The 22,169-nt window shown below is 35.2% G+C and overlaps 1 protein-coding gene and 1 pseudogene across 1 annotated transcript in view; both read left to right on the top strand.

The window, feature by feature from the left end:
• Positions 1-18,625, top strand: part of KIF5B (kinesin family member 5B) — a 47,532-nt gene extending 28,907 nt beyond the window's left edge. The window contains exons 15-26 of the mRNA XM_032395854.1: positions 1,168-1,311; positions 5,393-5,581; positions 6,172-6,289; positions 6,823-6,884; positions 6,981-7,090; positions 8,367-8,468; positions 9,803-9,863; positions 9,976-10,047; positions 10,229-10,333; positions 11,217-11,433; positions 11,961-12,111; positions 15,948-18,625. Coding sequence (XP_032251745.1) covers positions 1,168-1,311; positions 5,393-5,581; positions 6,172-6,289; positions 6,823-6,884; positions 6,981-7,090; positions 8,367-8,468; positions 9,803-9,863; positions 9,976-10,047; positions 10,229-10,333; positions 11,217-11,433; positions 11,961-12,091 — 1,311 coding nt within the window. The 3' untranslated portion in view covers positions 12,092-12,111; positions 15,948-18,625. The remainder of the gene's footprint in view (positions 1-1,167; positions 1,312-5,392; positions 5,582-6,171; positions 6,290-6,822; positions 6,885-6,980; positions 7,091-8,366; positions 8,469-9,802; positions 9,864-9,975; positions 10,048-10,228; positions 10,334-11,216; positions 11,434-11,960; positions 12,112-15,947) is intronic.
• A 2,133-nt stretch (positions 18,626-20,758) lies between these two features.
• Positions 20,759-20,886, top strand: LOC116626527 (annotated as a pseudogene).
• The last annotated feature ends 1,283 nt before the right edge of the window (positions 20,887-22,169 follow it).

Here is a 22,169-nt window from a genome sequence, read left to right as displayed (position 1 = left end):
ACAGTTGTGTCTGTGTCCCAGTTATGAAACTGAATCTGTCAGCACTACATTGCTAATAGAAGTTAGAAACCTTATAGTGTTCTGCATCTTTTTATAAATGTGTACAATATTGCTATTCAGTTGTTAGAGAAAATACCTGATAGTGATTTAGACATTAAAGCATGATACCTTATGAGACTTGAAAGGTAACACCTGGTATTTCAGATTAAACTGGGTGAAGACACTACTGATACTCAGAAACATAGGGAAATGACCAGAAGAAACAACAAACTGAAATGATGGCATCTTTACTAAAAGCAACTGCAATTTTTAATGCAATTTACAGACTTTTAGTCAGTATCTGACCTGTGGTATAATGATTAGTTTTAATGTGGCCAGATTGGGTTGGGCTTTTCAAAATTGTGGTGACTTTGTTGCTGGTAAACCAGCTATTATTTTAAACTTAATTAAACTCAGTAATGCTACTTCATCACTGTCTCCTAGATAATTGCTTATAGTATCAAAGTAGCAGTAATTATCAGGTGGACTATTTCCAATGACTATGTATATAGAAAGTAGATAAAGGAAACACACAAACCATCTAGAAATTCAATTCTATTCTAACATTATTTTGCCCAGACTCTGTTTCCAAAGATAAGCCATACTGTGGTAGTAAAAGAAAATTCAACCTAATTATTTTGAAAGTTACTCACTTCTAGGCAGAAAACATAACCCAGTCTCAAAAATTAGTGAAATGAGGGGACATCTGGGTGGCTTGGTTTGTTGGGCAGCTGCCTTTGGCTCGGGGTTGTGATCCGGGGGTCCTGGGATGGAGCCCCATGTTGGGCGAGCAGGGAGCCTGCTTCTGCCCCTCCCCCTGCCTGTGCTTTCCTGCTCTCTCTGTCAAATAAATAAATAAAATCTTAAAAAAAAAAAATAGTGAGGTGGTACAAACTACCAGCTCTTCATAGAGCATAATATGGCTACTTTACAGAGTCTGTTAGGTCTAAAATATTTTCTAAGTTTGAACTGGGAATTCTCCCAGAACTCAGTAGATCAGCTAGTTGAGAAAACAAAGTAGAAAATAATGCTTTTGTGAGTCCTGGCTGAAGTGAAATACCTGTCAGTATTTGAAGTAATCTTTCATTTAATAGATTTAACTGTGTCTTTTGTTTTGGGTTCTTTTAGGCAACTTTAGCAAGTATAGATGCTGAACTTCAGAAACTTAAGGAAATGACCAACCACCAGAAAAAACGAGCAGCTGAGATGATGGCATCTTTACTAAAAGACCTTGCAGAAATAGGAATTGCTGTAGGAAATAATGATGTAAAGGTAAGTATAATAATCAAATACTAAGTATAATTGTCAGTAGACAACTACTTCTGTTTACTACTTACTTTTTACAAAGTTCTTTTCATACCCGTTATCTCATTCACAACAGCAACGTGTAGTAGATGGTATTAACTTCATTTTAAATAGGTGAGGAAAGAGGAAAAGAGTAAGAGGTGCTCAAAAGGCAATTTCAGTAAGTATCATTTATTTGGATCCCATGTTTGGTTCTTTTCTCTACTGTGTAAAGATTTTGCATTTAGAGATTATTAATAAATTACTGTACATGAAAGTATGTAACTGGGGCAGCAGTGAAGATGAGCTCAGAGAGTAAACTCCTAAATGAATTGGCCTGAGGTTGCTTTTAAATGTTTGAAAAGATAAAAGATGAACACTACTAATTTTTTTAAAGTTTTATTATGAAAAATTTCAGACATATAACAGTAGAGAGAATAATACCGTGAATTTTAGTTACTAGTAATCAAAATTTTGCAGTACCTATTTCAACTATACCTTTTTTTCTTCTCTAATCTTTTTTAGGATACTAACATTGGTTATGTTGGCACTAGGCATATGATAAGAAGAAAAGATTAGTGACCTGGTAAATTTTAAAACTTAGACCAAAAAAGCAAACTAAGACTGTTAACTGCAAGCACATGTACATAATATGAAAGATTTGTATGTTGCAGTAGGTATTTGTTTGGACTTTTTCTTCTTGATTAAAGCTTAATTACGTAACAAAGAGAATAAACTTACACTAGGGTTTATAGTTACAGCCTACTAAGAATAAGAAGCCCAGTTTAACAAAGTTTTCAATGTGGAGCACACATTCCTTCTGTCAGTTGTTACTCAAAGCTGCTTTGTGTTGAGGAGACAATTATACATTTCTTAATGTTGGCTCATGCCGTTGAGACAAAAGAAAAATGTTAAATACTGGGTGACTTACTCTCTCTTCACTCTCTTCTCTCTTCAGAATGTTCCGTCTGAACATTCTGTATCCTGTTGAGGGTGAACTCATGTGAGATGATAGAGCTATGTGGGAATCTTTTGGGATGGAAAAGTAAATTTACTTCATATCACTAAACACTAGAGAGGTGTTCAAAATTTGCCTTGTAGATTTGCAGCTTCTTTTTAGAAAAGTCTTTCCATTTTATGTTCAACTAAGTCTTAATTTAAGTGAAAAAGTGGTAAAGAGAAAAGAGTAGAAAGGGCTGATGTTCAGTGGTAGAGCCAGTGATATAATATAGGGTCCTTGACTCCTAGACTGTTTTTTTCCCTATACCATTATAGCATTTTGAAAACAAGTCAGCCTTGCAAATAGGTTCTTTTTAAAAAAGAATCTATGGATTCTCAATATTTTTGTCATTTGTATATAATTTTCCTCTTAACATCATCATTAAGCACTGCTTGAGCTTTATTAACTTTAGTGTTTTTTACATTATGGTTCACTCTCTGTGTTGTACAGTTAATGGATTTTGACAAATGCATGATACAGAACCACCATTACAGTATAGTTATATATGTAGAACAGTCACCTCCCTTACAAATCCCTTGTGCTTTTTACCCTATTAATCCCTCTCCCCTGAACAATAGCCAGTGATCTTTTCACCATCTGTATAGTTTTGCTTTTTCCAAAATACCATATAGTTGGAATCATACAGTATTTGTCCTTTTCAAACTGGCTTAATTTTCTTAGCAACATGCATTTAAGTCATTTCATGGCTTGATAGCTCATTTCTTTTATCACCAGATATTCCACTGTATATGTGTACCACTTTATCCATTCATCTATCAAGGGCCATCTTGGTTACTTACAGTCTTTGGCAGTTGCACATAAAGCCGCTATAAACATTCATGTGCGAATTTTCCTGTGGACAAAACTTTTCAATTCAGTTGGGTAAAAATACCTAGGAGCATGATTGCTAGATCATATGCTAAGTGTTAGCTTTGTAAGAAACCCCCAAGGTGGCTATAGCATTTTGTATGCCAACCAGCAATGAATGAGAGCTCTTGTTACTTCACATCCTCACAAGTATTTGATGTCATCAGTTTTTTGGTTTGAGATATATAGTGTTATCTCAATGCAGTGGGATTGTTTGTTTTCTTATCTTGCGTTTTAAAGAGATCTCTATGATTTAGGTAGCAGTTCTTTACAGATAAGTGTTTTGCAAATATTCCTCCCAGTCTGTGGCTATCTTTTCATTCTCTTTTTTTTTTTTTTTTTTTTAAAGATTTTATTTATTTATTTGAGAGAGAGAGAATGAGAGAGAGCGAGTACATGAGAGGGGGGAGGGTCAGAGGGAGAAGCAGACTCCCTGCCGAGCAGGGAGCCCGATGCGGGACTCGATCCAGGGACTCCAGGATCATGACCTGAGCCGAAGGCAGTCGCTTAACCAACTGAGCCACCCAGGCGCCCTCTTTTCATTCTCTTAACAGTGTCTTTTACAGAGCAGAAATTTTTAATTTTAATAAAGCGCAGTTCACAAATTTTTTCTTTCAGGATTGCGTTTTTGGCATTGTGTCTAAAACTCATCTCCAAACCCAAAGTCACCTAGATTTTCTCCTGTGTTTTGGAGGTTTTTGGTTTTATATTTACATTTAGGTCTATGATCCACCTGGAGTTAATTTTTCTTTTTTCTGCAAGGTATAATAAGGTCTGTCAAGCTTCGTTATTTTACGTGTGGATGGATAGTTTTTCTGTTACAGCTTATTAAACTGTCCTTTGTCCATTGAATTGCCTTTGCCCCTTTGTCAGAGATCAAACGACTATATTTGTGTTGTGTCTGTTCCTGGGCTCTATTCTGTTCCAATTACTGTCCGTTCTTCTGCCAGTACCACACCATCTTGATTACTCTAGCTTTATAATTAAGTCTTGAAGTTGAGTAGTTAGTCAGTCCTCTGACTTTGTTGTTCTTTAGTAGTGTTTGGCTATTCAAGGTTTTTTGCCTTTCCATTTAAACTTTAGAGTCTGTTTGTTGATACCATAAAATAAACTTGCAGGGATTTTGATTAAGATTATGTTAAATCCAGGGCGCCTGGGTGGCTCAGTTGGTTAAGCGACTGCCTTCGGCTCAGGTCATGATCCTGGAGTCCCTGGATCGAGTCCCGCATCGGGCTCCCTGCTCGGCAGGGAGCCTGCTTCTCCCTAGGACCCTCACCCCTCTCATGTGCTCTCTCTCTCTCTCTCATTCTCTCTGTCTCAAATAAATAAATAAAATCTTTAAAAAAAAAAAAAAAAAAAGATTATGTTAAATCCGTAGATCAAGCTGGGAAGAACTGACATCTGAGTCTTTCTATCCGTGAATATGGAATATCTCCCGTTTATTCAGTTCTTCATTGATTTCTTTTGTCATACTGATTTTATACTTATTGTATCACATTTATGCCTAAGTATTTCTTTTTTCTTTTCATTCTTATGTCTGTGTTACTGTGTTTTTAGTTTCACCTTCCCTTGTTCATAGCTGGTATAGGAATGTGACTTTCATATGTTAATCTTGTATTTTGCAGTGTTAACTATAATGGCTTATTAGTTTTAGGAGGTTTTTTTTTTTGGTTTTTGTTTTGTTTTTTAAACAGTCATATCCTCAGCAAGCAAAGACAGTCTTATTTCTTCCTTCTCAAGGTCCACTTAATTTTGACACTGAATACTGTACTTGAATTTTGTAATGAAACTTAAGGATGTACAGTCACCACAGTTCTTCTTTGTCGAGCTTAGAAGTCATCCTTTCTCTGCCCCTAAATATCATTATTTGTTTAGTTTTAAACTGGGCTTACATATGATTAGCAATGAAGAGGAAATCTAAAAACTGAAAGAGGCAGATGTCATCAGTTTGTTTTTAGGTTGCATTTGTTGTTTTCCTTTGTAAGCATGTATTAACACTAAGTTTTAGAAAATAAGGAAGGCAAAAATTAAGTTAAGTTTTACTTGCCCTTTATTAAGAATAATATTTAATAAAGAAAAACTCCATACTTTTTATGAATATCAGGTGATACTTATTTTGTTAAAAGATTTTGGAGTCTAATTGGGTAACCACAAACTGGACATTTTTGTTTTTAATTTTTTATTTAATTTTTTTTTTTACAGCAACCTGAGGGAACTGGCATGATAGATGAAGAGTTCACTGTTGCAAGGCTCTACATTAGCAAAATGAAGTCAGAAGTAAAAACAATGGTAAAACGCTGCAAACAGTTAGAAAGCACACAAACTGAGAGCAACAAAAAAATGGAAGAAAATGAAAAGGAGTTAGCAGCATGCCAGCTTCGTATCTCTCAAGTAGGTATTACAGAACAGTTTCTTCATTTTTTGAATAGCCATGTATACATTTCATTGATTATAAAAATTTTAAGGAAAATGATCTTCTTTGGGTTTTTTTGGGTAACAATAAAAAGGTTAATTCAATTAGTTTTTCCTAGGTTCACTGCAGTATGATATGAGTGAATTTAACTGGGTTATATTTACTGATATGTATATGTTATACATAGAAATTTACTAGAAAGATGTGACTGATTTGGTTATTGAAAACTCTAGAAGAATTCTAGGGTAGACAACTGCGGAACCAGCTTTTTGGCTTTGGCAACTGAATGGATGAGGCTATTCACCAAGATAGGAGTTGTAGAAGTAGGGAAAGAGAATATTGTTAGATGGAGATACTAGTAAGAGTATCTCATAGTTCGGCTTTCAGTACCTTAGTTTGCAAGTGTTATAAGCTATGTAGGGAACTGTTTCATTAATTAAATTCTTTATCATTGTAATATTATATGCTTAGACATATAGAGAAGACCTGCTAACATTCAAATTATCCTTAACAACAAAATGTGCATGATATTTTTTTGCACTTCATATCAGTTTATTTTTCCCAAAAGCATGAAGCCAAAATCAAATCATTGACTGAATACCTTCAAAATGTGGAGCAAAAGAAAAGACAGCTAGAAGAATCCGTCGATTCCCTCAGTGAAGAACTAGTCCAGCTTCGAGCACAAGGTATTAGCTTTTGATTTTTTATGAGTTCTACCTATATTAATTCTTTCTTTAGTATAATTGTAGTAAACTTATATTCACACTGATAGAGAATAGTAGGAATATGGATAACTTAGAACATAAACAAATAATATATTTTAAAATGGTTTTGAAACCTGTTTTTGAAATTGTGTTTGAATATGGAAGGGCCAATTTAGGAATTTCCCACAAAGTTAGGAGGGGGGGGTGTGTGTGTGTGTGTGAATCTTAACATAGGGGATGTAGAAAGCTATCTCAGTCCCTACCATGGCCTAACCCATCTGTTCCAGGATTAGGCAAAGAAAATAAAGGAAACCATAATATCGACACAAAGGATTTAACTATATTATTAGTAAACATGTTCTGAGCTAGGAGAGCAAGATTTACTATTTAGCATTTAGATAATTTAAAGTCAAGTACTGCTAAGCAACAGATCCCTCATAAAACCTATTTGCTCCTTGGTTTATAGGAAGAACTTTAAGGCTTATTTCTTCTGTTTTCTCTCTCTACCCAAACAGAGAAAGTACATGAGATGGAAAAGGAGCACTTAAATAAGGTTCAGACTGCAAATGAAGTTAAGGCAAGTTTGATGTAACATTGCATTCTAATGACTTTAATCCATTATTCTTAATGTTGATTAATCTGATTTAAATCCTTTTCCCCCCAATAACCTTAGCAAGCGGTTGAACAGCAGATCCAAAGCCATAGAGAAACACATCAAAAACAGATTAGTAGTTTGAGAGATGAAGTTGAGGCAAAAGAAAAACTCATCACTGATCTTCAAGAGTAAGTATACTTTCTTTCCCTCTGAGATACTAGAAACTAACTCAGATTGACTATTTAGCAAGAGGAAATAATAGATTACTGATGGACAATATATCCTTTTAGAAATCTGAATTTTTCATTGAAATTACCATTTTGACTTGAATGTAAAGAATCTTTTCACTTACGAGCGTAACTTCTAAGTTCTAGCTGAAATTTTTAAAAATTGGGCACCTGGGTGGCTGGGTTGGTTGAGCGTCTGCCTTCGGCTCAGGTCACGATCTCAGGGCCCTGGGATTGAGCCCCATGTTGGGCTCCCTGCTCAGTGTGGAGTCTGCTTCTCCCTCTCACTCTCCCTCTTTCTCTCTCTCAAATAAATAAAATCTTAAAAAAAAAAAAAAGTTTTAAAAATTAACTTCTTTTTAAAAAAAAAATTTTTTTTTTAAGATTTTATTTATTTGAGAGAGAGAGAGCATGAGAGGGGGGAGGGTCCGAGGGAGAAGCAGACTCGCCACTGAGCAGGGAGCCCGATGTGGGACTCGATCCCAGACTCCAGGATCATGACCTGAGCCAAAAGCAGTCACTTAACCAACTGAGCCACCCAGGGCAACGCCCCTTTTTAAAAATTTCTTAACAGAGAATCGGGCTCCCTGCTCTGCGGGAAGCCTGCTTCTTCCTCTCCCACTCCCCCTGCTTATGTTCCCTCTCTCGCTGTGTCTCTCTCTGTCAAATAAATAAATAAAAAAAAATCTAAAAAAAAAAAAAAAAAAAAAAAAATTTCTTAACAGAGAAAAACTTCTGGAAATTGTGGGGTTTAGAAGGTTGGGGTTTTTTTAAGTTTTTATTTTAATTCGAGAAATTTTAATAGTTGTATTCTTGGTTTTTCTAGAAGACATTTTCTCTATTTCCATAGCCATATGCATACATAGCCTAGAATTTATAGAAATTGGAGGTCTGCAACTAAATCATGATTTGAGTAGGAACCAGAAGAGAGTAACAAAAAATGATGACAAATTTTAATATGGGGGTCTTAATGCTAATACCTTAATGATAAATACAGAATGAGATTCATGGTTTAAAACCAAAATATGAAAAGTATTTTATGACTGGAAGTAGCCAGGTCCTCTTCCTTTCTTTTCTTCCACTATGGGGACAGGATAACAGGGGGTTTGAGTATTTCAATAGTGAAATTATAGAATTTAAGAATTTGAAAAAATTTTAATGGTGCCATTCAGAAAAATGATATTGTGTTGTGGTTTTTTTGATATTGATACTGTGTTACGTTTTTTTCTTTTGTCAGCCAAAACCAGAAAATGATGTTAGAGCAGGAACGTCTGAGAGTAGAGCATGAGAAGTTGAAAGCTACAGATCAGGAAAAGAGCAGAAAACTACATGAACTTACGTGAGTAAATGTTTTAATTCAAGTTTAAAAATAAAAACTTAGGGGCGCCTGAGTGGCTCAGTCAGCGAAGTGTCTACCTTCGTCTTAGGTCATGATCCCAGGATCCTGGGGTCAAGCCCTGCGTCAGGCTCCCTGCTTCTCCTTCTGCCTGCCACTCCCCCTGCTTGTGCTCCTCCTTTCTTTTTTTTTTATTAAAGATTTTATTTATTTATTTGACAGAAACACAGCGAGTAAGGGAACACAAGCAGGGGGAGTGGGAGAGGGAGAAGCAGGCCTCCCGCCGAGCAGGGAGCCCAATGTGGGCCTCAATCCCAGGACCCTGGGATCGTGACCTGAGCTGAAGGCAGACGCTTAACAACTGAGCCACCTAGGCACCCCTGCTTGTGCTCTTTCTCTCTCACTGTGTCTCTCTCAAATAAATAAAATGTAAAAAAATAAATAAGAGGATTGCAGGCATTGCTCTTGGTTGTATCCAGTGGACACATTTTTAAGTTTGTATAGACTAAAGGGTATTTTTCTTAAACTTTCTGAGTTAGTTTAATATATACCTTAAAATTTGCAATATATTATCTTGTATTTAAGTGAAAGCAAGATCCTGTATTCTTCACTGATGGTAGGTTCAGATTTCTGTGTATTAACCTGCTTGCTATTTCTCTGCCACCATATTATTCATTATAGAAATAGACCTTAAATGACATTAAGTCATTTAGAAGATTTCAGGATCTGCCACAAAAACTGACTTTTTGTGAAATTTGATCTGGGATAAAAGAACATTATTGTTCCAGCCTTGTCTTTTGAACAGAAGTTTTCACCATTTACTTTTCCTAACATACTGAGTATAGTCAGTACTCAGTTTTCTAGAATCTTAGCAGGTAGAAAACTCATGATTATAACTTTTCACATCTTGAATTTATGAGAGATGATGTATAAATGGAATTGCTCTTACTAGAATGGTCACATGCCAGGACCGTTTCAGAGTTGGTTTTATATAAACTCTGCCGAATCTCAACCATAGGTCTATTTAGAATAATTTTAATATAAAATACATAAAATGTTTTAGTCTTCAATAATTTATAATTCCCAGTTAATCAGAATTATTTTGGATAAATAGTAGTGTGTTCTATGTGGCATATTCTAAAATATAAGAACCACTCCTTCCTTATTCTTTGAATCCTGCTACATTTTATTTTATCTCTTCCACTGCTATAGTAGGAGTTTTTTTTTCTAACAAACTGTAGATTTTGGAGATTATATGGCATACAAAAATTTATTTGAAAATAAAACTATAACTTATGGAATCAAAGTTGAAAATATATGTATATTCTGCTATTTAGAGTCATGCAAGATAGACGAGAACAAGCAAGACAAGACTTGAAGGGCTTGGAAGAGACAGTGGTAAGAAAAACTCGAAAATAAATAAGATAGTGGGATGTTTAATGGGTTTCCCCTTGGTTATACTAAATATTTAAAGACCAAATTCCAAAAACATTGCTGTTCTTAATTCAAGGCAAAAGAACTTCAGACTTTACACAACCTGCGGAAGCTTTTTGTTCAGGACCTGGCCACCAGAGTTAAAAAGGTAATAAAATAATACTGAGGTGGGTATTTATGTAAATGGTGCTCACTATGTCTAATTACTTACATTTGTAAGTGAAGTAATTTTACATCGTCATAACAATTTTTGTGTAGTTAAGGTTAGATTTTTTTTTTTTTTTTAACTTTTAATGTTTTCATAGTATTCCTTGACCATCTTTTCTTAGAGTGCTGAGATCGATTCTGATGACACTGGAGGCAGTGCTGCTCAAAAGCAAAAGATCTCCTTTCTTGAAAATAATCTTGAACAACTGACTAAAGTGCACAAACAGGTATATAAAGAACCTATTTTATGGTAGCTGCAACATTATAAGAAAAAAAATTGAGGAGTGGTGTTTGACTATTTCAGAGGCCTAAGGAATTTTCATACCCTGAGCTGTTCCATTATTTTATCTAGCAATTATATAAATAAGTCGCTAGCAATTTTTAGGGGAGTTAATCGGGAGTTACCAAGAGTCCAGTGAAGATGGATATTATTTATTTTCTAGGATTTCAGGTCTGTCAGTTTTTCTCATTTATTATTCATGATTTTTAAATCTTCAGTAGATAGGACTATGCAGTTAAAATACAATCTTTTTTGTCTTTTGTCATTTAATGCCCCAGAGTGTGAAATATATAAAATAATGAGGCAGTTCATTTTTTTAAAAATTAGTGCTTATTGTGTGGGTCCTTTTTGTTGTTGTTGTTTGGTTTTTTGTGGCTTGATATGTGATTTAATTATTTTTAAAGTTTCTTAGCATACTGAATTGTTGTACATCTTTGTTAGTATAACTGTGATGTTTGTACTAGAGTAAAGGGAATTTTAGCCCTTTTTGCTTTCCACACTTATTTTAACACTTAAAATGGTATTTACCAGATTAGTACCTTACCGAAGAGACCTAACACTGTGTTAACAGCTTATTGTCATTGCCTAGTGGGGGGACAATAATCTTCCCCTTGGCCCCCCAAAATTGAATAAAATTATATCTTTGTGAGAAATACATATATAGATGATATGCATGGATGTATGTATTCTTTGCATGTTGCTAAGTTAAATTAGCTAAATGAAAAGCGTTAGTATAAAATGTAGTTTTATTTTTTTTAAGAGAAATTATGAAATATTCATATTTTCTCAAATCATCGTTAAAGCTAAACTCCTTATTTATGTACCTTTAGTTGGTACGTGATAATGCAGATCTTCGCTGTGAACTTCCTAAGTTGGAAAAGCGACTTAGAGCTACAGCTGAAAGAGTGAAAGCTTTGGAGTCAGCACTGAAAGAAGCCAAAGAAAATGCATCTCGTGATCGCAAACGCTATCAGCAAGAAGTAGATCGTATAAAGGAAGCAGTCAGGTCAAAGAATATGGCCAGAAGAGGACATTCTGCACAAATTGGTTAGTAGAACACCTTAAAACCTTTTAAACTTTGCTTGGTTTGTTTTTATTTACTTGAAAACATAATATGATTGATTGATTATGTGTTGTCATGGTGGTATTTGTCTGTCTTTATTTCTAATTTACCAAAGAGTGGCATTGTTGGGAAGGAAGAGCAAATTAAGGAATAGCTAGATTCACAGGACAAGAAGATGAGTGAGAATTACAGAAGCATGCAAGAGTGGTCAGGAAGAGGTGACATTATATAGAGAGCATTCTTAAAGAGAGACTTAAAATAAGTTGTCAGCAATAATATTACATGCTTTAGAATAATCATACAGGGATAAGGTCTTTAAGAGGCTAGGGATTATATAGATCCTGGTGAAAAGGATGTAACCAAAAAGGAAAGAGAGGAATTTTCTGAGGAACAGAACGGCAAAGAAAAGCCACATTTGGGAAGTGTTGTGAATAAAGGGAAGAGACCTAAACCGTCACTACAGTCATGTGTTAAGATTTATTTTAAAGTCAGTTCTTGTTTTTCATATTAGCTAAACCTATTCGTCCCGGGCAACATCCAGCAGCTTCTCCAACTCATCCAAGTGCAATTCGTGGAGGAGGCGCATTTGTTCAGAACAGCCAGCCAGTAGCAGTTCGGGGCGGAGGCGGCAAACAAGTGTAATTGTTACACAGTACTCACAGGTTTGTAGTTTCTCTACCTGGCTTTGGAATCATAGCTCTACATAGAAATGTTCAGCCATTGGTGGTTAAATACTACTTTTTTTGGATTCTCATATTAGTTGGTTTTTTTTTTTTAATGTATGTGGTTATAAAAATAACTTGGCATGGTTTCTTCTAGTCTTTTTTTCATGGTTCAGATCATACTCTATTTTCAAATTCGTGTTCTTAATGTTTTTAACCTAACATACTGGGTTGTTTTTAAAAGCTCATATATTCTGTCTAATGGATATACCATGGTTTATAACTATTCCCTTTTATTGGATATTCAATTAAGACAGTTTTCTTCTATATTTAATATAAAATGTTTCACATTTCAAATTTCTTATATGGAAATTTCAATTTGGAAAATTTCAAGTGTGAAGTACCTTTCTGTGCCCCCTCATCTTTTAGATTTTTTTTTTTTAAGATTTTATTTATTTATTTGACAGAGAGAGACAGCAAGAGAGGGAACACAAGCAAGGGGAGTGGGAGAGAGAGAAGCAGGCTCTCCGCGGAGCAGGGAGCCCGATGTGGGACTCGATCCCAGGACCCTGGGACCATGACCTGAGCCGAAGGCAGACGCTTAACGACGGAGCCACCCAGGCGCCCCCTTTTAGATTATTTTCAGAAGAATCCCAGAAGTCGAATTATAAGAAAGTGTGAACATTTTTAAGGCTCTTGATACATTTTAATACACTGCTCTCCAGAAAGACTAGGCCAAATTGCATCTTAGCCAAGGATGCTGTCCATTTTGTTGCATCTTTGCCAGCATTGAATATTAATAGTTTTTAAGCTTCTGATTTAATAGTTCAAAATAAGCATCTCGTTGATTTATTAAGAACTTGGATTTTTTTCCCATATATTTATTGGTTCATTTACATTTTCTTTTTTTTCTTTTTTTGAGTTCTTTCTGTGTCCTTTTCCATTTACCTGTTACAAATGATTTTCCTAACAGATTTATGTCTTAGCTGTTTCTAATCATACGAGTAATGTCTGTTCCTTGTAGGAGGATAAAGACTTACCACAAAGTAAGAGATGTATATCATCCAGAGATACCACCCAATATATTGTGTGTTGTATATCTTTCTGGTGCTTTCTTTGCATATTATAATCTTTAAATTAATTTTAAGGGGCGCCTGAGTGGCTCAGTCGGTTAAGCGTCTGCCTTTGGCTCAGGTCATGATCCCAGGGTCCTGGGATCTAGCCCTTCATCGGGCTCTTTGCTCAGTGGGGAGCCTGCTTCTCCCTCTCCCTCTGCCTGCTGCTCCCCCTGCTTGTGCTCTGTCCTCTCTCTGACAAATAAATGAAATCTTCTAAAGATAAATTATTTAAACGGTTGATGAATACTCTTACACTACTCCTAGTACATATGTTTCTTTGTAGCCTGCTTTTTTAACTTAACAATATGTTCTGAACATTTTTTTTTATTAAGGATTTTTGTTTACTTATTTGACAGAGAGAGACACAGTGGGAGAGGGAATACAAGCAGGGGGAGTGGGAGAGGGAGAAGCAGGGAGCCCGATGCAGGGCTCGATCCCAGGACCCTGGGATCATGACCTGTTCTGAAGGCAGACGCTTAACGACTGAGCCACCCAGGCACCCCTGTTCTGAACATTTTCTTGTACAACATGGCTAATTAGCTAATAAGCTGCCTAGTATTCCGTCATATAGCAGAAACTCAGATTTTTGTTGTTTAGAAAAGTCCCAGATCTATTTATGCTTTGGATATTAAAACTAAATAATTAAGATAGTTAACGGTTTCTGATGAATACTAAAGCAAGATATAAATAAACTGACTTGATTTTACTTTGACGTATTAAATAAGATCGGCTCTCAGTTTGAGTAGAGAATTAAGCAATATTTTGAAGGAATCACATTTCCCAACAATCTCATAAAATTTTTTGTCCATACAGTATAGGATTTAAAATAGAGTGAGACATTGTGAAAAGAATATAGACATTGGAGTTCCATCTGAGTTTGGGAGTCCCAACTTTTCTACTTTTATGACCTTCAGCAAGTTACTTTTTTTAGTATTTAATTTCTTTGTTTTGACTCTTTTTAAATTTCTTAAGCATGAAAATAAATTATGTATTTATGGTCTAAAGCTAATGTACTTATAAAACAGAACATTTTTTCTATAACCACAATAACATTATTGCACCTAACAAAATATTTTTAATATTATCTAATACCAATCCATATTCAGATTTCTCTAATTGTTTTTTCCCCCCAAGTCCTTTATAGCTGGTTTATCTAAACCAGGGTATAATCCACGACTGCTGTTTACATTTAGTTAGACCTCCTAAGTCTCTTTTAATCTAGAAAAATCTCCCCTTTTTAATGACATTGACTTATTGAAGAGACTAGGCCAGTTATCTTGAGCATATGCCTTCTCTGGGTGTGTGTTTCTATGTGTAATAGCTTGTTCCTCTATTCCCTTAATATAATGAAAGCATTTATTAGATGGGGCATAAGCATTTCTAACAAGACTACCAAATAGAGTAATATGTGTTTAATATTCTGTCACATCCGTAGACATACAGTAGATCATTTTCCTGCCAATTAGAGATGGCATCTGTTTTTCCCCGTTTGGAGTAATGACTTACTTGAGCCCCTTCGTTAGTGAAATGAAAGTCACTCTTGAGAATTATACAAGTTAAAATGTCGTTACCTAGTACAGAGCAGGTGTTCAGTAAGAGGCAAGCTGCATTTTCTGGTAGTGTAGGTGGGCAAAGGGATTTTCACAGCATAAATATAAATACAGATAGAAGTTTATTCCTTTTGGGTATTGTCCTCACATTAGAATTCATGTGTAAACTTTCAACTCCTGTCTCATTTGCAGAGAGGATAGACCAGGACCTTTGTTAAAAAAAACTTAAGTTTTAGCTTGAAAGTAGAATGCTGATGCCAGCGTAATGACAGCAGTTTAGCACATGAGGGAGATAGCTAACCTAGCCAGACTAGGAGTATCATTGGTAACAGGATTGTTTCATTGCTGGTCCAAAGGATAGTGGTTTTTATTTTTTAAAGCCTTGGATCAGTCAGTCTTAAACCATGATGGAGGAGTATATCAGCCTCATAAGTGATAAATTGTTGAAAAATTAAATAATATGTAGAGAAATTTTTAAATAATTTTTTAATTATTAAGCAAAACATTTCAAAACACTGGGTTTATTTCTGGGAAAGACGACAATGTATTAATAATACCGATTCTTTTAGAACCCAGGTTTACATGGCTGGTCTTCTGGCTTGCATAATACTTTCGACAAGTTAAGTTTTCCTAAACACATAGGCAAGTAGGTCGTTTAATACAAGGATGCCTCCAGGTAACAGCAGCTGGAATTGTTGATTTCACTCTTACTTTTCCTATAGTATGTATCTCTTGTTTATACCTATCCTTCTCTCCACCCCACTTTTTATTTTTTACAGCTACCATGAATATAACACTGCTTATTAGTTCATGGTCTTTGGCTTAAGACTGTCACTGACACTGTCTACTGACTTCTGTTTTATTAACCATATTTCGCTTTTTTCAAAAAATTTAATTCCTACGTGTACTCATAACTTGGGGAGAATAAAAACAAAGGGCTGACGTTTCAAGTATTGTGCTGTTCATAAACTGCTTAGAAGCTAAATAAAAAGAAAAGGAATCAAATCATTTAATAGTGCCATCTTTTTACTTTGGGGGAAAGTGGTCTAAGCTAGTGGCTAAAATGTTTTTAAATATATTGGTATGTTGTATTTACTTGTTTCATCCTTTTCATGATTACTTCAAACTTGTTTTGTATAAATAAAAATATTTTCTCATCTGTTTTCAGGCGTTGAAAATAATTGAAGAATGAAGAGGACATAATATCAAGCAGAGTCATTCACTGACTATAACCTCTACCCCCTGGGAATTGTAGAATTATAACCTTTTTTTAATGTATAAATTATACCTGGCCTGTACAGCTGTTTCCTACCCACTCTTCTTGTAAACTCTGCTGCTTCCCAACACAACTAGAGTGCAATTTTGGCGTCTTAGGAGGGGAAAAAATGACAGTTTACAACTGTGGTCCTATTTATTACACAGTTTGTCTTTCGTGTCTTAAATTTAGTCTTCATTGTGCCAAGCTAACTGTACCATATAGGATTGTGCTTTTTGTACTTGGTTTTTTTGTTTGTGTTTGTGTTTTTTTAATCTCAGTTTAAGTTACGTAGCTGCTACTGCTTCTTATTTTTCTTTTCTTAGTGAAATGTCTTCCTTACTTTAGGGAAAATGGAATATTTAGATTAAATGTCTTAAATTTCACCACTTAAAACACTACATGCCCACAAAATATATCAGGTCAGTACTGTACTTTAAAATCCCTTGAAATGATTTCAGAGTTAAATTTTGTATTGTGTCTGAAGTTTGCTTCTGAAAACTACTGTTTGAGCACTGAAACCTTAAAACTGCATAACAAGGCATTTGAGACTGAGCACGGCTACTTAATTCTCTTCATGAAATGCCTGTTGCTGAATTATCTTGAATAGAAATACCTTAAAATATCAAAAGCAAATCTCCATTTAAGAAAGAGGGTTTGGAGAAGGAATTCTATTTCTCTTCCCAGTTCTATAATCAACATGGCGTGATGGAATGAAAACACGGCTTCATTCTGGTGAGCCTGCTAATTAATATAAGAATTGGAAAGATACTAATTTGTCATCTTAATATAGTGAAATGAATTAAGATACTACAGGATTAAACAGCATTTATATTGTTAACTACTGTATTGGTTGATCTAAATTTATAACCAGTGGAAATTGAGAAAAAGTATGGAAGAACTTAACGGTAAGCTTATAAATCTGTAGGTGAATTTTGGTCTGAAATCCCTGAGGTGTTTTTAACCTGCTACACTAAGTCATACTATAATTTATTTCTTGTTTAGTTAGTCTAGAAATAGTAAAGTGCAAGTCACTAATAATCCTCAAAGAAATTTTATTGGCTATAGCCCATAATTTTGTAATTCGTACGAAGTGTATCCGTTTTTGCCACTTTTTCCTCAGCTGATTAAACGACGTCAAAAGATTACTTTCGGAAGCTCTAAATGTAATAGGGAGAGAGATTTCAATATTTGCTTCATCTGTGTGTGGGGTGACTATACCTATGTTAGCAGAAATTTGCAGAGAAGGACGATTTAAGGTGATTCAGTCAGTACAGAAAGTTGGAAAATTCTGTGTTAGGATCTGGCTGGCAGAATTAACTTTTTGAAAAAGTTTTATACACAGATATTTGTATTAAATTTGGAGCCATAGTCAGAAGACTCAGATCATAATTGGCTTATTTTTCTATTTAACTATTGTAATTTCCACTTTTATAATAGTTTTGATTTAAAAGATAAATTTATTTATTTATTTTTTTAACAGTCAAAAGTCCTTGCTGTTGTAGTCTGCAACCTTTAAAATGATTGTGTTGCTTTTCGGATTGGTCAGAAGAAACACTCCAGAAATTGAGATGAAAACTTGGTGTGCAGCAAGATTGAAGTAATACAGTTAACTAAAAAAAAGTGCTGTAGCCTATTTATGGTGATAGTTTTCTAAATGGAGAAATATTGGACTGCATTCACATAGACATTGATACTTTGTTTTCAAAAGAAAGCTTGCTTCTTTGGCAGTATTAAATGAAGCAGAATTTTTTTTCTCTTTCATCTGAATATTATGGTAGTTTCATTCTCGTAAGATGTATCACGGGTATTGGTGCTGTGTAACAAACAATTGTATCTAGCATGTGGTTCAGAATACACAATGTTAGGGTTTTTTAAATATCGAAGTGGTTCTTTTCTATTTATAATTTCAGACTTTCACAAAGTGTACAAAGAATTTCATAAATTAGTTTTCAGTGAACTGCTCTTTTTGCTATGATAGGTCATTAAACAGCATTTACTCTTACAAATGAAAATTTCTGATCATCTAGAACATTGACGCTTACTTCAATTTGCAGTGTCTTTTTTTTTTTTTTGACTGAATATTAACGTTCCTCTGAATGGTATTGATAAATGATTCAGAAGAGAAACTCAGTGAAATAAAAGAGTAATATTTATTCATGGTGATCAATTAAATTATTTGCCTAACTTAAGCAAGCTACTGTTCGTAACTTTCAATTTGACATAAGGTGACAGAAAAGAATCTGAGTATACCTGTGGAATATGTTGGTTTATTTTCAGTGCTTAAAGATACACTCAAAGATAATTGGTTCGGGAAGACGCCATATAATTTTTAAGTTTTAAGTTAACCTGCATGCTGTAAATGTGTTTTATGTTTAAATAAAGAGGAAAAATTTTTTGAAATGTAATAACTTTCTTAAAATTTATTTGATGAAGTATTAGGTTGATTTTATATGACTAAGTGGCCTTTTGTCTTGCAGATGGTGACTAAAATGTTATATTCGTATATATTTTGTTTCCTAATGTATTGCATACTCTTTGGACAGTGGGTATTAAATATGTAGGCTGAAAAATTAAGAGCCAGAAATGAATCCTCAGTCTCACCTATGTTATTTAGTGTAGCCTCCCTACATGGTTCTGTTGATCTGAGCCCGATTGTTTCATTAACCTGTATAAGAAGTGTTTGTTTTTTCAATATTTACTCAGTGGTCCTCAGTGGTCATTCAGGCCTAGCTGGAGAAAACTAAAAGACTATTCATGAATTCTAGTGGTGATTTGGCTTTTTGTTGGGGTTAGAGGAGAGGGATAATATTTTTAAATTCCAAATGTTTAATCACATATAAAAGCATATAGTAAATAATGAAGATCCAAGTACCTATCACTCAGTTTCAACAATTAATCAGCTCATGGCTCATCTTCATCTTATTTCATCCATAACCCCACTTGTGTGTCCCCTCCCCTTATTATTTTGAAGCAATCCCAGATATCATATGTATTTATACATAAATATTTCAGCATATATATTAAAATACATACTCCTTAAAACACACAAATACCATTATCACACACAAAAAATAATTTCCTAAACAAAATTTCAATGTTTATAAACTGTTTGAATCAAGATCCAATTAAAATCCATATATTGCAGTAGTATCCCCTCCCATTTCTTATTTTTTTTTCCCTAATAATTAGTTTATGAGGAAAAGAGGTTATTCGTTGTGTAGATTCCCAAATTTTGCTGATTGCATTCCTTTGATACTAACTCTGTCCTTGGTATTTTCTGTGAATTTATTCTGGATCCAGAGACTTCAGATTCAGATTTTTGTTTTTGTTGGGAGGGGGGCAGCATTACTTCATAGGTGGTGTGGTACTCTTCCATCAGGTGGCACATAATGTCTAGTCTCTTACTGGGTTATAAGCTGCCATTGATGATCAGTCCCTTTATCCATCAATTAATTAGGGGTTACAGAATGGCAATTTTTTTTTTTTTTAAAGATTTTATTTATTTGACAGAGATAGCGAGAGCAGGAACACAAGCAGGGGGAGTGGGAGAGGGAGAAGCAGACTTCCTGCCGAGCAGGGAGCCCGATGTGGGACTCGATCCCAGGACCCTGGGACCATGACCTGAGCCGAAGGCAGACACTTGACGACTGAGCCACCCAGGCGCCCCAGAATGGCAATATTCTAATTTGGTAATTCCTTCACTTGTTGGTTGGAATTGAGAACTTTGCCTTCATCTGTTTGATTACCCAGTGGTATAGTTTGTATAGGAAAAACAGGATAAATGATTGATTCTTTTCCTTTCCTTGGAAGTTTCAAAATGATCATTTCATTATCCTCATCCAGTGGACCAGTTGCGCCTTTTTTCCTTGTTTTTGTATGTTATTTGGTTATTATCTTTTAAGAGTGCTCTATGAGCCTCCGTCATTTTTCCCTTTCATGGAGAGATTTAAATGGAAACAGATTCTTAATAAGGTTATCTCCTAACTGGACACTGATGCAGTCTGTCTTATCAGGGCCTCCAGTGTGCTAACCACTTCTGTCTCATCCAGCTCAATAAGCTTAACAGTGTCGATGTGATGTTCTGTGGAATGACCAGATAATCCAGATCACTTCAAATTTAGGACAGAGGGCAGGAGAGTTAACATGGCCCTGGAGCAAAATTGTACATGTATGTTGTCTGCTACATGTGAATGTAAACTGCTTTTGGTCCTCTTGTAATCCGAAGGGAGCACATTATATACTGATTTGGCTGGTAGGTGTGGGAAGGGAGGGCACAGCAGTTTCAGAGGCTTCTGTATGTCTTTGGCGTAGCCTGTATCCCACAGGCCAAAGATGCATGTGGGGAGTCCTGCCACTTACTGAGTATGTCAATTCTAGTTACACATGCAGAGACAGGGAAATGACCCAAGAGATGAGCCTGCAAAGCATATGCATTTTTTTTTTTAACTATTCTATACATTACTCTGCTCCTCATGATAAGTGTACTCTTTAATCCCCATCACCTCTTTCATTCACCTCCCCTCTGGTAACCAGCAGTTTGTTCTCTATAGTTAAGAGTCTGTTTCTTGGTTTGTTCTCACTCTTGTATTTCCTTGTCTCGTTAATGTTCTTGAGTTCTTGAGTGGTGAAAGACGAGTGAAATCATACTGTATTTGTCTTTCTCGGACTTCACTTAGCATTATACTCTCTAGATCCATCCATGTTGCAAATGGCAACATTTCATCGCTTCCCGGCCTTTTGGCTAAGATCAAGTGTAGTATCTGTTCTTATCAGTTTTCATTCTTTTTTATGGATAGATAGGTAATATTCTATTATATACATATATACACACATGCACACGGTATCTTTATCCATTCATCTATCATTGGGCACGGGCTGTTTTCATAGTTTGGCCATTGTAAATAGTGCTGCAATACACATAGGGGTGCATGTATCCTTTGAATTAATGTTTTTGTAATTTGGGGATAAGTACAGTACAATTACTGGATCATAGGATAGTACTATTTTTAACATTTTGAGGAACCTCCATACTGTTTGCATTCCCACCTACAGTGCAAGAGCATTCCTTTTTCTCCACATCCTCACCAATACCTGTTTTCTTGTGTCTTTTAATTAGCCATTCTGATAGGTGTGAGGTGATCCCTCATTGTGGTTTTGACTTGTATTTCCCTGATGATGAGTGATGAGCATCTTTTCATGTGTCTGTTGGCTATCTGGATGTCTTTGGAGAAATGTCTTCTGTACATTTTTAAATTGGATTATTTGTTTTTTAAGTGTTGTTTTTAAGGGTTTTTTTTTTAAGATTTATTTTTAGAATGAGCAAGTGGGGGGAGGGGCAGAGGGAAAGAATCTCAAGCAGACTGACTCCCCACTGAGCGCGGAGCCCAACGCAGTGCTCAATCTCAAGATGCTGAGATCATGACCTGAGCCAAAAACAAGAGTCAGACACTTAATTGAGCCACCCAGGTGCCCTGTATCAGTTCTTTAGGTATTTTGGATGCTAACCCTTTATCAGATATGTCATTTGCAAATACCTTCTCCCATTCAGTATATTGTCTTTTAGTTTTGTCGACTGTTTGCTTTCCTGTGTAGAAGCTTTTTATTTTGATGCAGTGCCAAAAGTTTATTTTTGCTTTTATTTCCCTTGCCTTGGGAGACTTAACTAGAAAGATGTTGTTATTGCCAATGTCAAAAGAAATTACTGTGCTCTCTTCTAGGATTTTTATGATTTCATGTCTCACATTTAGGTCCTTAATCCATTTTTGAGTTTATTTTTGTGTGGTGAAAGACAGTGTCCAGTTTCATTCTCTTGCATGTAGCTGTCCAGTTTTCCCAACACCGTTTGTTAGAGAGACTGTCTTTTTCCAATTGCATATTCTTTCCTCCTTTGTTGAAGATTAATTGACCATATAATTGTGGATTTATTTCTGGGTTTTCTAGTCTGTTTCATTGATCTGTGTGTCTATTTTTGTGCCAGTGCCATACTGTTTTGATCACTGCTGCAGCTTTGTAATATAATTTGAAGTCTGGAATTGTGATATATATCCAGTTTCGTTTTTCTTTTTCAAGATTGCTTTGGCTATTCAAGATCTTTTGTGGATCCATACAAATTTTATGATTGTTCTAGCTCTG

Source organism: Phoca vitulina, unplaced genomic scaffold (genome assembly GCF_004348235.1).
Source record: "Phoca vitulina isolate PV1807 unplaced genomic scaffold, GSC_HSeal_1.0 scaffold88, whole genome shotgun sequence".
Classification (NCBI taxonomy): domain Eukaryota; kingdom Metazoa; phylum Chordata; class Mammalia; order Carnivora; family Phocidae; genus Phoca; species Phoca vitulina.
The sequence above is the reverse complement of the archived record's forward strand: the minus strand, read 5'-3'. Positions and strand labels throughout refer to the sequence as shown.